The sequence below is a fragment of the Prorops nasuta genome, unplaced genomic scaffold, assembly GCF_024137725.1.
Source record: "Prorops nasuta isolate Cenicafe-Biocafe unplaced genomic scaffold, Cenicafe_Pnas_1.2 PNAS00003, whole genome shotgun sequence".
Taxonomy (NCBI): domain Eukaryota; kingdom Metazoa; phylum Arthropoda; class Insecta; order Hymenoptera; family Bethylidae; genus Prorops; species Prorops nasuta.
Window position 1 is genome coordinate 1,041,688 of NW_027116800.1, and position 19,553 is coordinate 1,061,240.

The 19,553-nt window shown below is 31.8% G+C and overlaps 3 protein-coding genes across 5 annotated transcripts in view; 2 read left to right on the top strand and 1 right to left on the bottom strand.

The window, feature by feature from the left end:
• The window catches only part of Hex-A (Hexokinase A), a 27,104-nt gene extending 19,131 nt beyond the window's left edge, over nucleotides 1-7,973 (bottom strand). Inside the window, exon 1 of the mRNA XM_066747248.1 lies at nucleotides 7,845-7,973. Coding sequence (XP_066603345.1) covers nucleotides 7,845-7,925 — 81 coding nt within the window. The 5' untranslated portion in view covers nucleotides 7,926-7,973. The remainder of the gene's footprint in view (nucleotides 1-7,844) is intronic.
• Nucleotides 4,832-16,375, top strand: LOC136785899 (short/branched chain specific acyl-CoA dehydrogenase, mitochondrial-like). Its single transcript, XM_066747250.1, has 10 exons — nucleotides 4,832-4,936; nucleotides 12,649-12,797; nucleotides 13,114-13,225; nucleotides 13,793-13,893; nucleotides 14,382-14,588; nucleotides 14,677-14,847; nucleotides 14,917-15,042; nucleotides 15,358-15,540; nucleotides 15,629-15,764; nucleotides 16,051-16,375. Exons 2-10 carry the CDS (start codon nucleotides 12,768-12,770, stop codon nucleotides 16,224-16,226), a joined length of 1,242 nt encoding a protein of 413 aa, XP_066603347.1. The 5' UTR covers nucleotides 4,832-4,936; nucleotides 12,649-12,767; the 3' UTR covers nucleotides 16,227-16,375.
• Nucleotides 16,376-17,045: 670 nt separating this feature from the next.
• On the top strand, nucleotides 17,046-19,491 carry LOC136785896 (BRISC complex subunit FAM175B-like). 3 transcript variants are annotated; one of them, XM_066747245.1, is made up of 6 exons: nucleotides 17,046-17,401; nucleotides 17,691-17,781; nucleotides 17,859-18,168; nucleotides 18,226-18,366; nucleotides 18,438-18,722; nucleotides 18,800-19,491. In XM_066747245.1, exons 1-6 carry the CDS (start codon nucleotides 17,315-17,317, stop codon nucleotides 19,296-19,298), a joined length of 1,413 nt encoding a protein of 470 aa, XP_066603342.1. In that variant the 5' UTR covers nucleotides 17,046-17,314; the 3' UTR covers nucleotides 19,299-19,491. The 3 variants fall into 3 exon arrangements, with proteins under 3 accessions (XP_066603342.1, XP_066603343.1, XP_066603344.1); XM_066747246.1 differs by having other exon boundaries at nucleotides 18,229-18,366; XM_066747247.1 differs by lacking the exon at nucleotides 17,046-17,401 and adding an exon at nucleotides 17,481-17,606.
• The last annotated feature ends 62 nt before the right edge of the window (nucleotides 19,492-19,553 follow it).

The window sequence follows — 19,553 nt, forward strand, 5'->3', positions numbered from 1 at the left end:
GAGAAACAATAAAATTAGGGATTTACCGTAATATAAAAAAGATTCTTATCGCGTTTGCGACGAGAATAAATTAAAACCACCAAATAGAGTTTTACGATTGTCGATCCAAGTGGAGAAATTTGACAGAGAATAAGTGTCAAAAATATATACTAGAGTTAATTAAAAAAAAAAAAAAGAAAAAAAATGAATAGACTAAGAAAAATATTATGAATGATGCATCGGTTTGGAAACTAACAATGTCCAATTTTATTTATGCCTTTTAAATCTTCTCCTGAGACATTCAGCATAACATATAGTAACATTTTAGTATAAGAATTAAATCCAAAACTTATTTTGTAAAAGAAATTGCATTTACATCCTGTTTTACCTGTAAAATATTAAAATTGCCTAAAAATCATATAAAAAAATGGTACACCCCATTATTTATCATTTTAGCTCTTGGTGCAATTAAGTAAATAAAAAAAAAAGTTGTAAGTATTATCGCTTTACTCTCCTTGTCTTATCATATCACCTATAATTTTTTCTCAAACTGACAAGCGACAAGAATTCAATGGGGATTCCGCGAAATATCTTCCCTCCTCCAGCATTTACTCAATAGCATGTTTACTTGCCAAACAAACAATTATATTTATCCACAGTCGCACATTTTTCGAGATAAGTTAACTCTTGTGTCAGATTCAGAGTCGTCAATTGGATTGATCATAAACTTTGTCCTCTTTTCATTCGAGTTGGAAAAATTTGAACGATTAATACTTCTTAATTTTCAGTTGGAATAAAAAGAGATAAAGAATTGTTTTGATCAAGGTTCACAATTAGATACTATACAGAAATATGACGGTTCGTTCATTGATTGGTTTATGCGTAGCGCCATTTGTTAGAGAAGGAAGAACACAGCAGGGGTAAAAAAACTCAAAGGAATGATTCTATATGCTAATTACTATTGCCCTCAAACACTATATACTTGTACAGAAATAACGTAAACTAAAACGTAGAATTCTTTTTTTTTTTTCATTCCATCACGTGAGCTCGTCGCGTGTACAATGATAAAAACTATAACTGGAATCTGTCCACGCAATTCATCTCGTGTATACTCTGTGATATATTAATATTACAACGAATAATATAAAAAATAGATTTTTTGGTCAAAAAGCTTTTCATAACTCCAATGAAATGAATCAATATTTTATATAAATTCACAATAGGCATTTTATAATAGTAGTACTGTGTAATTATTACATGCAAAAGCAAGAAATATATAAATAGGTTAAACTGCAAAGTGCAAAATTATATTTAAAAGAAGATTAAAATTTTTTAGCCACTTGTACATATATTTTTTCTATTCTGGAAAAACCGGAATAAAAACAAGAATGATTTTGTTAAAAAAGAAATAATTCTATAAAATGATACATACTATTTTCTATATAAATTACTATTGTTCTAAAGCTAGACATATATATACAATTAAAGTAAACTTAAAAAATAAATAGAAAAGCTTTTCATCTCACGTGAACTCCTTCATGCATAACGATAAAAATTAATTAGGAAATCTTCACCAAATTATTCCTAATCTGTTTCTCTCTTCATAGATAAGAAAATGTAAAATCGCGTCTATGAAAAAAGAAGACGAGAGACGATAAGATTTTTTTTTTTGCTTTATTTAGACTATTAGTACAACTAATTCCGGTCCGCTTCGGAATAGACGATTAGTTATTATATTAGAGATAAGAGGGTGTCCCCCTCAATTATCAAATATATGTTCCACTGACACATTATGCTGCTGCAGTCGATCGAACACATAACAAAAATAATAATATTAAAGGTTTAACTTGTGTCGTTTGAACATACCTTCGATTTTTCAATATTTTCATTATTAGAACGATCAACAGATTTCTTATATGCACAAGCATTAAAATTAATTGCTGACTTTTCAAATTTAGGCCCCCACTGGTCGATTAGCACTGTATGATACTGGATCCGCCCGACACCGACCAATATATTAGCTGAAAGAGTAAAGTAGATGTGTCTGCGCGCTCGTTCAACCAATCAAGTGACAGCCAGGGCCGTACCAAGCCACCCAGGCGCCGTTGGTGCGAAAAATGATGAAGATAGAAACAAGCAAAGGATTACGATATTTGACTAAAAAGTTATATTATAAAATAAACCTTAATGATTGAATCAAGTTCAGATAAATTGCGTTTAGCTTAGAATCTGAGAAAAGTGAAAGATTAGCATTTGGACTCGGAACGTTTAACTGTCAAAATGCAAAATATTTCTAGGAAACCTTTGACGTAGCTTAAGTTTCTAGTTGCATCACAACGTAAACAGTAATGTGGACTCCAATCGGACCTACTGGCAACGGAATACAGCAAAGTCCGCGAAGAAGCGATATAGGAGAGGAGAAAATATAAAATACTAAGAATGAACAGAGAGAGAGAGAGAGAGAGAGAGAGAGAGAATTCTTGTCACGTCACTACGCTATATTCTCTTTAACCAATCATAATAAATATTCGCTTATCAATCAGTTCCTCGTGGTTTCAATTTCGTTAACTAACTAACTAAGAGGATTAATTGACGTAGAATTAGCTTTTTTTTCTTACTTTTTACACTATAACATTAAAATGAATGGATCTTTCTCGAAATGAATCTCGAACCGCTAATAATCAATATTAGTTATATTCTGTGGCACATTGACTTCTATTAACGAATGTCAACCTGATTCTTTTAAAGCTTTATAAAACTGACGTCCAATCCTTAACTGGGACGATGAACTTTCCTCCGAGAGCTTTTTTTTCAGTCGAATCGATTTATCGGTAACCCTCGTAGAATTTCAACCAACACGATTAAGTTTTTAATTACGCTTAGTCGAGCTCTATTTAACAAATGTTAACCTTTTTTTTCATTTTTGAGTTTTTATAATGCCGATTCATTATTCCGCCGTTGATAAATTCGTTTTATCGGTTGGACGCATTGTAATTGGTTAGCAAAAAAATATTGTGCAACTGTCTTATGTCACGTGTCTGCATTTTCATCGCGTTTAACAATGGCATGCGCGTGACGCGCTATTGTTCCTTTCATCAGTTTACGATATTATATATTTTGAGGCATAATAAAGGATTTATAATAAATAATGAACGAATGCATTTGTTTAGAAATCTTTCTCCCAGTGAAAAATGTTTTCTAAATATTAAAATATCTCTAATGATCCTTTATTACCAATATTCAACTTTGGTTTGACGCAAGATTTTGAATAATTTTTTAAGCTGTAATCTATAGTCTGATGTATTCTATAAATTAGAGTAAAAGTAATTTATCTAATATTATTAAAAAAGCCTATATAATATTTATCAGGTGTTACGTTGTTAAAACGATAACGTTTACTTAATTGTTTACGTGTATAATTTCGTTTTTTATCGCGAACCGTACAAATTATAAAAATACTCATATTTCATTATCGCAATCTCTTTCCAGATTCTGAATGATCTTTAAATTTATCTGAGCATGAATTAATAAACCGAAATTTCATAATATTCGGAGATGTGTTTTTAAATTTGATATTTTTTTTTTTTTAGAAGTATATAACATCAATAAATTCTCTTCTGCCATATCTAAATAACTTTTAACAATAGATAGTATAATTTCATAACTTTATTAATGTTTATTTTCTAATTTAATAACCTCAATTAGTCCTTATTTATCATTTGAAGTAAACAAATAATTAAACAAATTTATTTTGAATTTAAAAGCAATCGTTTGAAATAGTCGATATTTCGCGCAAGAGTCACTTATGATGTAAAATAAAAGAGTATTTGACGTTGGACGGGGTATAGAAAAAGCAGCGCGTGTACGTGTAGTTCTGATGGAAGCTAGATAATAATCGAAGCTAAAAGGTTTGGCACGCATGCGTTGAGCTGAATGGAGCAGTAACGCACGTGGTCGCTGTGTCTCGCAAATAGCAAGCCGAGTTTTCCACGTGCCGATATCTGCTCGCCTGCCTTGTCTACTAACACTCACTCGTCATCCTTCCAAAACCGGCTTATCTCATAACCGGCCTAACCACGACAGAATGATTGTGTCAAACAGAAATCATGCGATACAATAAGAAAATATTCTTTTCACTCACACACTGTTCTGCCGTGATGAGCCTCATTTTGAAATGCACTGTGAGATCTCCTAGCTATGAGAATTCCAAATAAAATCCAAAAAGTAAAGTAAACGATTATAAAAGTTTAGAGCCACTGCACGGAAGATCCGAACCGTCTACTCTACTCAGACGACGAACAGTTACTGCAGAGCACTGGAGATTGGACCTGGAGTTCTGGAGTTACTGCTTGGCTTGAGTTGAGTTGACACCGTGCTAACTGTTGATGTAAGACGCGGGGATCGTGCGAGAAAATATCCCAAGACCCCAATTGACATACTAACGTAGCACCATGCTCCGGCACTGCTCCGACTTGACCAATCAGCATGCTACCTCAAGGACACGCTGTACGCATCAACCAACCTCCTTCAAGTGCATCAGTAGCGTATTATCAAGCGAAAGCACCCCAGTCTACTTTTTACCCCAAAATTTATCCCTGAGAGGGGGAGGGGGGTGGGGGGATTCTTGCTTTATCAGAGATCCTTATAAATAACTTTAATGCATTTTTAAGTATTTATTGATAGTTCTATTAAACAAACATCTCTATTTCGCATAAACTGGGATATTAGACATGCTTCCTGTATATGTGGGAGCAAAAATAAATAAAGAGTGAAATTGGTTTCAAGTAAAATTTGATAAGTAGTCGGTCGAAAACACGCGAATAGTAATGTAGAAAGCTCAACAGTTAAAATACCAAGGGCGAGTGCAGCACTGTAAGATTGATCGATATATTGAACAGGACAGAGTGTTATTGAAAACGGGTGATCGAGTCGTACGTCACAGGTGACTTTTGTACACGTACGTTCAACATACATAAGTTTAATATACGTAGTACGTAAAATGTTATAACAAGCGTTATATACCGAACACAGTTAGCTCGTGCAATGCAGTGACGCACTCATGCATACACACATATACATGTTTGAACGGTGCACTATATATTATATAGCGTTCATTTCGTTTAGTTGTCATGTGTTATCGTACATGTACACCGGCCTAACCTCAAATGGGGTTTAGTACGCTTTTTCACACTCGATTTTCCGCTTGATTTACTACGAATATTGAGTCGCATTTTATGCAGTTTTAATTTAATTTATTACTGCGCTGATTTATTAACAGGAGAGATCGTTATCATCGAAAATTTCCGTAATTCAGGGGTTAAGGATGTATAATAATAATATCTCGATCATAGAGTGAGCTTAACCCGCTTTAATTACAACACAGGCCATCGCGATCGGATAGAACCGGTTTTCATTTAAAAGTAAATGAGAAGATAAATAAACTTGTACTTAATTGCCTTTTGGGGGATCGCGGGGGTACACGTCACTATGGGCCTGACAGCTCTTCTGCAACACGGTCTTCGTACCAATACCGTAAGAGGCTGTAATGGTTAAATTTGAAAAGTTAATCATATGAAGCACTCTTAATTCAGTTGCTCATTTTGTTTGATTTTACATGTTCATCATCTGGTGTTTTTTTGCATTATTATTCATGAGATTATTTTTATATATGCTCTATCGTTTTTTTAAATCGTTATATATAATATTTTCTTGCAAATTTACCAGGTTCTCCCCCGGCGAGAATCCATGATCCATATGTTTCGATAACTGAGTAACGCAGGTTAATGGGTATGAGATGCAGCACTTGTAAAGCAGAAGAAACGTGACGGCTTACTTTATACAATATATCAGATTCAGCTGACTTCAAATCATATCGTGCTACCTTCAATTCAACTACACAACATAATAATTAACACGTCATATGAAGAAGCTTGTGTGACAAAATTATCATACATTTTTAATTATTGCAAATTGAAGCAGAACGAGAAAATAAAATTCTTTGATTGTGACTATATTAACCGGATATTTTTTAAATGCCATTTAATGACTGGAAGTATAAAATGATACTCGGCTTATCGATATGTGCAATGTGTACATCGCTCAGAAAACATGATTATCGCGTGACTGATGAAAAAAAAGCAAATTAAAATTCCTTACTTATTACTATTATCCTGATAAATAGAAATGTCAATATAATGACAAAAGATACTCCAATTTATCGAGCATTGAATATTAATTTGAATGGAAAATAAACGCGAGTTACGTTTTATACATCTGCGATAAAATGTAGCATATTTTCGTATCGTATTGAGCTCTTCGGATTAAATTTCTAGTCCATTAAGTGTATGGATATATAATATGCTTATATACACACACATGCACATTTTGTACGCTTCATGTATGAGGTTTCGAGTATAAAATGCCAACTAAAAAATTTTTTAATTAGAATTAATTATACAGGGTGTCCAATTTTAATTGGTACAGTAAAATATCTCTAGACCAGATAATTCTATTAAAAAAAAATATGTCAAAAAAAAAAAGATTTACGGTTTGAAGGGAGACGCAATTTGCTGTCATTGGTTTGACCTTGGGAAATTTGCTGAAGGACATATGAAGGTAACCTTAAGGTTTTTTCAATTGCACTTCTATCTTTCATTACATATCATTATGATTTATCTCAAGAGTTTTTTAAATTACTATCGAATTCATCATTTCATTCAGTCGTTGACTAGATATTTCGATTTGAATTTATAAGTATAGGTGAACGACCACGCGTGTGTAGGCGTAACGGTCACACATACTACTTCAATCAAACCCACTTCTGTATACAATTTCAAATTTAAATAACTTGTGAACGACTGAATGAAATGATAAATTCAATAGTGTTTTGGAAAGCTCTCGAGATAAGCTACGAGATGGTGCGATAATACTGGGAAAAAGGGGATTTAAAAAATTCAACATGACCTCCATATTGCCCTACAGCGCACATACACGCACACATACTTTCCAAGGTCAAACCATTGATAACAATAATGTTCCTTTCTAAGCAATAAATCTTTTTTAGATATTCGTTATAATAGGACACAATTAGTTTTAGAAATATCTGTCTAGATAAATTAAAACGATATACTCTGTATATATTTATATTAGAATATAATTTAAATAAAAAAAAGCTCTGTATGTTTTATAATTGTTTTCATATATTAATTAAAGACACACTCGAATGCCTTTAAATTCAATTTGATACAAGGAATAATCAAGGATTAATATTTTCGAGAAAAGGACTGACGCTCACTTCCGCAGTAACACAGAGTTTATGCTAGTAGCATTTACGTCGATATTTTCAAGGTTGTTTCCGCCCGAAACACCATAGCAGAAACAATTCGTGGAGGGGTTGTTACCATCCGATGTGTGATTTTCCTAAATAAATCGTTTAAACAATATCCAATAAAAACGTTTCTATTTCTTTTAGTCTCATTTTTTTTTCAACTATGTATTATTTAGCAAAATTTACAAGAAATTTTTGAATGAATAAAAACTTTCACTTTTTCCTTCTGTTCTCAACCTACGCCGGGTTTTACTGCAATGACAGCGATGTGGAATCTTTCTTCCTGTTAAAGCACTCATGTATAATGCAACATAAGAACACGTTAGTATTTTTCCATTAAAAAAATTAGCAAACAACAATAGTAATGAGCTATTTGTTTAGTAGTCTTTTTAGAGAATATACATAGTACACACATATTACTTAAATTATGCAGATTTTGTTTAGCAAGTTATACAAGTGTATGAGGTCACGAGTGCTTCCGGAAGTGCATTAAACTTTTGAAATTATAAATAATGCTTGTAAAAATGTTTCACAGTACCTCGTGATCTACGGTAGAACTCTCTTTCTTGCAATAAAACTTGCAGATTTTGCTGAATAATGACTTGCTCTTAGTCTTCATACCGCCCCTTGACCTTGCGACCTTGGAACTATCGTAAATAAATATTCCCAATTCACTGACACTTTTATAGTTCAAGCGAATTTCTTTTTTTTATTGATTTTCTGTTCACTCAATGCCAAAAACTTGTTGGATAGATTATTTTACACTTCAATGTCCAGAAATAGGAAGCGTCTAATTCAACATTTTGTGAAATACGTTCCCTCCAGAAAAACTCCCACTCTAGTCAGCACTTCGAACATGGGTCACGTGGTCCTCCCCACTGCGCTTGAGCACATTCACCCCTGTGTGTTATCAACTCGACACACGCGTTTCTTTGGCTCCAAATTACAATTCTCCAAAGTCCTTTTATTTATTAACTTTTTTTTATTACTAAAAAAGACATTATAGTTTTATGTCTCAATTTTTCACATGTAAAATAATAAAAAAAATATTTGTGTGTATATGTTTGTGTGATTGCTGCACCTGGATTCTTAAAAAGAGAATATGTTATAGTAAAGAGTGGCCAACGAAGAAATTTCCATTAAATTCATCGTCTAACTATAATCTTGATGTTGAATAATAATTTGAGATTGATAAATAATGCAAGCAAGATAAAATGGAAACTATGATTGTTATCTCTGCCGGTGTTTACTCAACTTCATAAGCAATCTTTAACACTTTAGCAATATAACAAATATTTCTCGAAGCGTTTAATGTGACAAAATTGTACGCGTTTGACTCATATATATGAGTCCTCAGGTAGAAAAAAGTAGGCTAAAACTGGAAAGATATTTTTTATTATTTAAATTTTATAAAAGTAACATTTTTGTTTAAGCTTTATATACCTTATACATTTTAAAGGTAGCAATTGTTAGTAAAATTTAACCGTAATTGCTGATTGCAAAAACTTCACATACACACACACATTACATACTTTTGTATTTTTTATACATTTTCCTGTGCTTATATATTTAATGCCTGAAAATTCCAATTTGTAGAATGACCTATTTTTGTTATCAGTGCCTCATACGTAGAATACCACCTTATTCGCCTTACCAAATTTTATTTCACGTTCATATGATAAGAACTTTTGAAATTTAAGAGGGATGGCTTAAGTATATAGGTAATAAAAGCTCGTTTATTGTTTTAAAATAAAACTAAATTAAGTTAGGTGCGAAGATATTTCAAATAAATATTGATCGAGACATATTTTCTGCCATCTTTCTGCGTTACGAGGATCATTTTTCACAAAAGGTGTGAAGAGACATTTATTGTTATTACGCAGTACAGTACGTGCCAGTGATGAAAAATATTATACTAAAGAGTAAAGGAAGGTTGGTTACATTTTTTTAGAATTATAAAATAATTATAAGTAAAGAATGACCGGTAACGTTAACGATTTAAACTGGACTGAATGTTTCACTCGTGTTCAAAAACATCAATGTACAGACAAGGGTTAACCTCCTAGAAAACTGTGAAACGTTATACTCGACAGGCAACTCGAAGATACACACCCACACAAGTGCATATATACGAAGTAGCTTAAAATATAAGCAGTAATATGCTCGTCAGACGATAATTATTTCAACACTCTGATTTATTTGTGAAAATTTGTCTCTTTTTCCTCTTAGTCTTATTGGTTTACGCTGTTCTTCCCTTGTTAAATACCTTTCAAACAGATGTCTACTTTTTGAAACATCAAAAGAGGCCTATTCAAACACCGCCCATTCTTCTATTTTTAATAGTCTCAATTTAAGCCCCTTCAATATAATGTATATACATGTATCTAATATATATCTTTTATTTTTAAATATACTTTCTCTCAAATTTTATAATTTCTTATCCACCAAACGAGACCCTTGTGATTGGTTATTTATTATTCTGAGCCAAGAATTCTCTCAACGTGCTATTTTCCTTTTTTAAAAATGCATTGCAGTTTATGCATGTGCGCACAGAAACCGCGTAGGTTCTATGTATACATATATATATATATATATATATATATATATAAGGAGCGTAAGAGACACTCTGTAGGCTTTAATGCTCCATGTGTAAATCGAATTGAATTCTTAATGTTACTGTTAATTTGTATTTAATAGAAATTGATCAATAGTATTATATTTTTACTCTACGAAGCGGACCATAGTAATGAATTTTATCATTAAAAAATATCAAGGTGCAAAATCATTTATGTTTATTTTATGTAACGATTAAGCAAAGAGTGGGGCAAAATGAAGATTGAGTTACCCATCGTGAAACCTTGATACACTTGTCATACGATATTCGTGCAATCATTAAGAATGTGCGTTCTGTCAGTTGATTGCCAACTTACTCCATATCATGACTAGCAACTGTACCCACTTGCATTTATTTTATACAAGTTTAACATAGACAATTTTTTATTTCTCCTTATTTACTAGAAAATTTCTCAATAATAAATAGATAGAAGTTATCATGTTACAGACTTCCTATATATGAATGAAATCAAAACTTTTCAATAAGTTTTCACCCCCACCCTATCACCTCGTACGTGTCCCTACCCCGATATCTTTCCCATTCATACATTTGTGTAACTTTCTATTTATAGTAATCTATAGTACATTTATAACGTAAAAATCTGCATTGGAAACACTTTATAGTTATATATGGTTATTTCACTATTCATTTATTGATTTAATTGAATGTTTCATTATAAAAAGGGTTCATTATTTTGACTTAATTAGTTTTTTTTTAATTAAACAATATGATAGAAAATAATTGCATGGTCGTCGAAAAAATTAACATGTATAACTATTTATGTGATAATACAAACGTAAAAATGATTCAGTTTTCTTTTTGATATTAATTACTTACTGTATTCCACAATGTTCCACATTGAGTTAAAAGTATCATGCAATGATATAATAATAAAATGAAAGTACTGCTATAAAAAATTAACAATATAATAAAAAAACAATTAAAATTAAATTAGTAATAAAATTAGAAATTACGTAATCCGCGAACTTGCCTGAAAAGATTGAATTTAGACAATAATAATTGTATAATTAAGGATAAACATTAAAGTTGCATAAACCTTAGATTAATTTCATATTCGTTATACTATACAGAATGTATATTTTACAAAGACTGATTTTCAATATAATTAAATAAAAATAATAGCAGCATACAGTGTCATCTTTGACATAAACACGGGCGCGTAAAATTGTTCTCTCTCAAGAGTATAAACACAAATTAAAAACTTCCGAATATTCCTCATTTGCCCTGTCAACCCTAGCAACAAATTCTTATATTAAAAACACCAACCTTCGTAGACACAATTATTAAATAAAATTAAACATTTCCAACAATTATTTATATCATTAGAACACATTAACATTAAAGATTTAAACTTAATATATTTAAAAGTTGGTCTGTGGTACAGAAAATAATGTAACAGATTTTGTAAAATCAAAAAACACTCTTGTAGTGCATATACATAACACGAGTGTTTATTTAGTTTAGGGTGGCATAAGTCGAGTTGTCATTGAGAGATTTGGCCGAGAGAAGTAAACAGTGAAGCGTTTCATAAGAGTCGATGCAACCGAACGTGAGACAGAAAAGCGTGGTAGGCTTGTAGACACACACACACACACACACACACTGTATTGAATTAATTTTTAACGAGAAATTCACTCGGAAAGCCGGGGATTTTTTCACATTCAATAAATAATATATTATAAATTTAATTCATTGGAGCTTTTCATTTACGATTTTCGAACGAACAGTGTAATTGGCAAGGTCATTTTTCGTGGCATGCAGCACAACTTATGCAACTTGACAACGTGATAAGACGTGAAAAATTCAAGGTTATAAAGTAATAAGGCCGAAGGAGGAGGAGGGGGGGGGGGGGGGACTTACCGCCTGATCAATGTGGTCCCATTTTTCAGCAAGGTAGTTCCAAGCCACTTCGGACATCCTTCCAAGAGGGATGTAAATCAATCAAAAAAGAGTGACAAACAAGGAACAGAACGACGAAAAAGTTTGAGAATGAAAAAAGAAAAAAGCTTGTTGTCACGAGAGATGTCAATGGAGTCACACGACAGAAGCAGTAATGAAAGATTGTATGATCTTCGCGGCCCTCGACAAATCACTGAAAGCTCCTCTATCGCGTACTCTTCCACTGCAAGCTTTAATATCCTAACTAACTACTACTCGGCTAGAAATACTACGATTCTTCAACGTGCGCCGAGATATTTTCGTCCACCCATTTACCAGACTTCGCGCTCTTTTTTTAAACAGCGCATCTATTTTGCCCCTCGTCTCTCCTTCTATAGCCAGGCCCTTTTCCAAGCAATCGAGCTTATGGGAATAAATTGTATACTTGCTCATTACGCTGGATCTTCCATTCCGAGGAATTATAATTAAATATTTGAGCGGAGAGCGAGTATTGTTTATTTTATATTTTGCAGAAATATTTGGAAACATTTACTTTTACGCTGGTGTAACTAATGAAATTTGATTGATGAAAAATATGATTTATTTTTAGTGAAATTGAAAAATTCCTATATATTGCATAATATTACAATAATGAAAAGAATGTTATGATAAATTATAAGAGAATAAAATGCTCTATTTCACAGGTATTGCTTATATATTTTTAACATGAAATGTGTGTGTTAGTGCGTCTCTAGCGTGTAATGGGACGGCAAAAAAGCGTACTTCTGTCGAACTTCCATTATAACCAATGACGATAATTATTCCAAAGTCAGTTTCAGTGTTTAGTTGGACTCGGAATACGACGACCCAACGACTATCACCAACCAAAGCCTATCCCGAGCCATCTACATAAACGAACATTCAAAAAGGCTGAAGATTTATCTAAACATGAATTTGTTACGAACAATTTTACGTAAAGTGAGTTTAAAAAACTTTCAAAACTTTACCTACGTTATTTTATTTTTCTCTTCTTTTCGTTTCTCGTTTCCTACTTCTGTCACACGCTTGACCTTCCATGTAGCTCTCTTTGCATATGTTGATTAAGACATGCAAATCGTGATAAGACGGATAATTTAGTGTTTTTTAAATGAAAAAAATAAGGAGACTAAAACTGGACGTATGTGCAACAATTTTTTTTATTTTAAGAATCAATGCTGACAAATTTCATACATCATATATATATATATATATAGTGTCTTACGTAGAGTCTACATCATTTTGATTTGATTTGCAGCTGCCACGAAAATTGTTATTAAGTCGAGAATTTCATATGTGCACACCCCTCAGGCATTGTTCTGGGCCTCTCACCCAATTCACAGATGATGAAATCATAATGAAAGATGCAGGTAAATGTCCGAAGAATGCTCTATTTTTTGTTTAAATGCGTGCGTTTACTTTCTATCATTGTCGAGCTTTTTGATTACAAATATACATACAACACAATTGATACAAATAATATGTGTAGTCAGTATCACATATAGTAACTGTGTACATGTTATTTTTTACCCACCCAAATACAAAATCTACTCTCAAACGGACTTATATTAGCTATTTTTTTTAGAATAACAATAATCAAATTAAAAATAAAATAAATGTTTAATATTTTTTAAGTTTAATTTTTATTTAAGTTATAAAATAGCTGCAAAAATATTACAAATGTATAATTTTTTGTTTAAACTTGTATCTATATTTCAAATGAAATACTATAGTCGAAATAATTCTGTTTGAAAAGACACTCCTCGAAATAGATTCTTGGGTGTTTATCTATATATCTCCATTTGTCTTAGAAAAGTGACATTTTAGGCAGTTAATACAAAAGATGATAAATGAATAATATTTTTCTGTCAATTGTATTGCTTGTAATTAGAAGAAAGTTTTCTAATTTCTAAAAAATAAATACTATGCTATCACAGTTGCCAAATTAGCGAAAGAAGAGATTGCTCCCATCGTGAGAAGAATGGAGAAGGAAGGAAAGTTCGACGATGGGGTAGTGCAGAAGCTTTTTGAGAATGGTGTAAGTACGAACAAATTATTCTAGCTTAATGAATAGTTTTACATAGAAAAAGGTAATATTATTCTGTTTTTTATCAACAAACATAATAATGATTCGTCTACAAGTAATTGAATAAAAAACGAGACACCTATTCTCTTACGTTAAGACAGATCGTTTTAATGTTTTGTACTTGTTAATGGAGAACAGAATAAAATTTTATTGGTGTTAATAATTACATTAATATAAGTTTAATAGTAGTAAAATAGTATTAGTAAAAAGGATAAACTACATAATACAATCATTAATTTATTTTTAGATACATATAGGAATATAAGCTAAAATTGTAATAATTACTGATTATATTAATAAAATCATTAGCATATGATAGTAGTAGTATGTATAATATACATCAAAAGTACTATATAGAAAAATGTGCGTACTATACTCATAAATCTACACAGATTAATAATTTTCTTCATTCATTCAATATTGATTTACTGATTGTACAGTTGATGGGAATTGAAATTCCACCTGAGTACGGCGGTACCGGAAGTAACTTTATGACCACGATTTTGGCAATCGAGGAAGTGGCTAAAGTAGACGCTTCGGTGGCCGTATTGGTCGACATCCACAATACTTTGATCAATTCACTTACTATGAAGGTGGGGTCAAAAGAGCAAAAAGAAAAATATCTGCCCAAATTGGCAAAGAATCTTGTAAGAATAAAACATTTTATGATATAGTATTATTTTTTATTTATATACGAATACATTCACATTTTTTTGTTCAAAATCATTAACGAAGGTGGGGAGTTTTTGCCTGACGGAGCCAAATTCCGGATCTGACGCCTTCTCTTTAAAGACGGAAGCAAAAAAAGAGGGTAATGACTATATCATCAATGGAACCAAAATGTGGATTTCGAATTCTGACATTGCCGGAGTTTTCTTGGTATTTGCCAATGCTAATCCATCGGCTGTAAGTGATATTTAGAGAGAATTAAATATATATGCTATAATTTTATTCACTCGAAACATTTATACCCAGGGATATCGTGGAATAACTGCTTTCTTCGTCGACAAGGAATCGGCAGGCTTAACGGTGGCCAAACCAGAAGATAAAATGGGTTTAAAGGCTTCTGGTACCTGCATGGTTCACTTTGACAATGTCAAGGTAAATAATTTTATAATAAAATTTACAGACTTCTTTTTTTATATAACTATATAAAAATTAATGTTTAGATATTTTTTATGTATTCAGAACAAAATTAAGTGCATTAGTTGAAAGTTTGTTCCTTTTTCAGTTCGGTACAATACAGTAGTCTCTTTATTATAATAGATTTTTTCTGTTTCACTTCACTACTGTATTAATATAATGAGTTAAAATGAGGGAGAAGCACATGGTTGTGTGTTATTTCAACTACTTAGCCCAGTTGAGTAATTTGGCGAAAAAGAACAGACCTAAAATATTAGTGATGCTTCTTTATAGGTGCCAGAAAGTAATATATTAGGCGAATATGGTCACGGTTACAAATACGCAGCGGGCCTTTTAAACGAGGGAAGAGTAGGAATTGGAGCTCAGATGATAGGGCTAGCCCAGGGCTGTTTAGATGCGACCATTCCTTATACTTTAGAACGCAAGCAGTTTGGCAAGGAGATCTTCTCCTTTCAGGTATAAATGATCAATTATAATCGCTTGGTTTTTAACAATAATTGTTAGTTTTAATTAAAATCATTAATACATTTCTTTTATTCTTCAGTCTATGCAACACCAAATTGCTCGAGTAGCGACAGAACTGGAATGTGCTAGGCTGTTGGTTTATAATGCAGCTAGATTGGTAGAGGCTAAAAAAGATTTTGTGAAGGAAGCTGCTATGGCGAAATTGGTTGCATCGGGTCTGTACAAAATTACTTACTACCTTGTATAAAATTTATATGTATATATTAAGATATTAATTGAGCCATCTACAGAAGACATAAGAGATGTTTGGCCAAACAATATTATTTTTGCCAATACTAACAAAACTGGTCATGTGAAAGATGCACGTATTAAAGAACCAATTATGACTAAATACGAATTCAGAAACATTTGACAAGTTATTCGTGTCATCTGTAAAGATGCCTTTTAGAGTCTTATTAGAGTTGCCTTATGCTTCATTTCTGTTGTTCCCTTTTATTTTAGAAACAGCTCTCAAAGTCACCGCAAAATGCATAGACTTTATGGGAGGCGTTGGCTTTACTACAGATTTTCCTCAAGAAAAGTATTTCAGAGACTGTAAAATTGGAACGATTTACGAAGGCACGAGCAATATGCAGCTCACCACAATAGCTAAGTATCTTCGTAAAGAATACTCTTAGACTGTTTTACTCGGATTTTAAACAGTTTTGTTCACACATTTTTAACTTTATTTTTATAAAATATATCAAATTTAACGAAATAAAGTATAATGAATATATATGTGATGTGTAAATAACATGGTGATTAATTACAGATTTTGTATCAGTAACTATGTAATTTGATTGTAATTTTTATAATTCAAAGGTATTACTTTTAATAAAAAACTGGAATTTGTAATTGTATTGGCTAATTTTGAAGGTTGAAGAAAAAAAACAAATTATTTTGTATTAAAAGCATTTTACATGATCATTAAAATACAGTATTAATAATACCTTAATTAATAAGCCAATGCATGAAATTCGAAAAAATTGAAGAGCAACCGATTAACTAAAATTATATTTTGGTGCTGCAAACTTACAAATAAAATTTGCATCGAACCGTCCGTAGGAAGTGTCTTCAATCTACAACACTCCACAGTCTGCACGGCAGCAGATCTGGAGACCATATTACCCATCACAGCGGAAATAGAATGAGTCGGGATTTTTACAGGCAGAGCACTAAAGTCTCGCACAGAAAATACTACTAGGATTATAGTGTTCATACTCTTTTTTTTGTTTATACATTAAGCTCGTTATTTCCATTACTCTTGTTTAGGGAAGATATAATTATATATCAATTTAATATTCACCATTTAATGCGTAATACTTTTTATGTATGTTTATATATGATATGCTATAATGGCTATAATCATGTAATCATATATGAGCATTTATAGATGAAAGAGAAAGAGGGCGAGAAAGGAGTGAGAGTCACACTGAATGAGAAAGAGAGAGGGAGGGAAAGGAAGGGAAGAAGGTGGAAGAAGACAGACAAAGACCAAAGTCCCACGTTTTTGTTTACAATTTTTAAAAATTGTTGTGTTCTCTTGTGTTTATAGAGTCAAAGTAGAGGCTAAATGTTTGTTTTACTTTTTCTAATAAAGAGAAAAAGTAGAAACGTATTTAAGCTCCTCACTGAGCTCACATATATACATATATCAACAGTAAGCTTACGGTAGTGCATGTTCACACAAGTATAACCAGAAATTTGAGAATTATTAAAAGTTAACATGGCTGACAGCGGTTTACTTGTCACTATATCAGGTGCTACTTTATCGCAATTGCTTTACGAAAATGTCCGTAGTCCAGGAGATCAGGTAAAGAATTTCTCTCCCACTTATGCGATTAACGTCTGACAGATATATTAAATGCATAGCGTCACGATTTGCAGGTTGGTTTTTCTAACCTCACATGCCTAACCTCAGCATATGTCATTCTATATAATCTATATATTAAATGTTTTCGAAATTTTTTTTAAAAATCATCGAGTTTTACAAAGATGACATGTATTGCTGAAGCCATGTATGTTGTATGGAAATAATATGTCAGACGTTTTAAGTTCACACCATTAGTATTACAGTTTAATCTTTATTTGATGTTTTATAGATGGGCTTTCTTCTAGGAGAAACATTAACATACGTTGTAAAAAAATTTACAGATTCTGATAATCAAATTGAGATTACTAAAACACATGTCAGTAAGTATTACATTTATATTAGAATTACTTCATTTTCAGAATTTAAGTTATTAGTAAATTTTATTGTTTTATTGCAGATGTTGAAACATTGCTACCATGCTATTTACCATACTTTGTAAGTCGTTACAGTACTGATATTGATAGAGATAATTTGGATAATATATTAAAAGATTATAAGAAAAAAGTTATCGGTTGGTTTAGATTTAGAAGAAATGTTCCTTTAGTACCTACATTTAAAGATAAAGTGATTCATAATGAATTCATTTCTCATTTGTGCAAAGATCAGTATTCAAAGGATAACTTTCTTATGTGTCTTTTAACCTCTACAGTATCTGAAATGAATGGTACACATAAGTATCGACATGTTTTTCTTAGACGAATAAAAAGGTATGCTTGAAAATATCATGTTTAGTTGTGTGTAATAATAACATTTTATTAATTTAGTAGTTTCGAACCTGTACCAGTAAAAATAAATAACCTAGGAAGTGATGCCACAAAGCTGGAGGGCTCAGACTATAAACTTACTCCTGCTTGTAGATCATCTGATGAACCAGATGAACTTTTACAGCTTGTACAGTCTATGAAGTAAATTTGTCAGTTTGTAATTATTTAGAATCTTACTGTGGTCATATATAATACTGAACTTTATGTTTTAGCTTGGATATTTTAAAAATGCCTGGTCTTAGTAGTATGACTATTATTCAAACACGTGTAGAATCCCACTTAAGAACTTTAGTGTCAGATGTTAGAGAATCTGATCGTAAAGTGGAATATTGGAAAAGAAAACTAAAAGAATTAGAAAATAAAATTGCTCAGAAGAAACGAGAAAAGAGTAACATTGCTAGGCATTTAAATGAAATTGATGAAGATACTGATAACGAAGAAGATAGCAAAGTCCATAATAGTAGATATATAGTTTCTTTAAGAAATCAGAATTCTAAGTAAGTCTATTTTATTAATTTTGAAAGACATTTATAAGTGCGAAATTAATATATATTAACATATTTTTTCATTAAAGCCCTTCAGCTAAAGCACAAGATTTAAGTTTTGAAGTATGGAATACTAGTGGAATTGTAGCAAAAACCTTAAGTCAAGAAAAAATACGAGCTACAGAAATTGGAAGGGGTCAAGAACATAGTTTATCCTCAGATCCTTTTGCAGATATCGTGACAGAATTAAAAGATGACATGTCAGACATAGTATCAAAGAAAAATAAACATTCTTCTAGCCCAACTTCCACTAGTATTGCTCGGATGCCAATTTGTAAGGCAGAAGATCCTAACTTTGGAGTTGGCAGGGGTAGGGAATTACCCTACAATTCTGCCAGAGGGAAGAAAGTGATAGGAAAAAGGAGCTTTGGTCCAAGAAGTAGTGTAGATAGAGCCATAGATCAAAGCAAATCAGAGCCAGAACGAGAATCGCTATCAATGGAAAGCAATACATCCAGAAATTATGAAACTAAAAGAATTAACGATACCAGTCATGCCGTTATAGACTCCACCGTGGATGATCATTAAATATTTTAACAGACTGTTTGATTTAATAAAGTGAAACAGGTTCATCTTTTTATAAAAAATATTAAACTTTTAAAGTTTCTTTAATTATTACATTATCATAGCATTTGTTTAGCAAATTTTATTGACTTTTTGATGTAAGCCCATCCGAGATGTAAATAATTCTTACGCTAAAATATAACGATTTTACATCTATGATTGCTATCTGCAAAAATAACTACCATTTATTTTCTATTGTGTATTTTCTAGTTAGATCTT

Coding starts and splice junctions, on each gene's coding strand:
- LOC136785896 (XM_066747245.1), top strand. CDS start 17,315: ATGGCTGACAGCGGTTTACTTGTCACTATATCAGGTGCTACTTTATCG. Junction 17,782..17,858: donor GATTACTAAAACACATGTCA/GTAAGTATTACA, acceptor GTTTTATTGCAG/ATGTTGAAACATTGCTACCA. Junction 18,169..18,225: donor TTTCTTAGACGAATAAAAAG/GTATGCTTGAAA, acceptor TTATTAATTTAG/TAGTTTCGAACCTGTACCAG.
- LOC136785899 (XM_066747250.1), top strand. CDS start 12,768: ATGAATTTGTTACGAACAATTTTACGTAAA. Junction 12,798..13,113: donor TACGAACAATTTTACGTAAA/GTGAGTTTAAAA, acceptor TTTGATTTGCAG/CTGCCACGAAAATTGTTATT. Junction 13,226..13,792: donor AATCATAATGAAAGATGCAG/GTAAATGTCCGA, acceptor ATGCTATCACAG/TTGCCAAATTAGCGAAAGAA.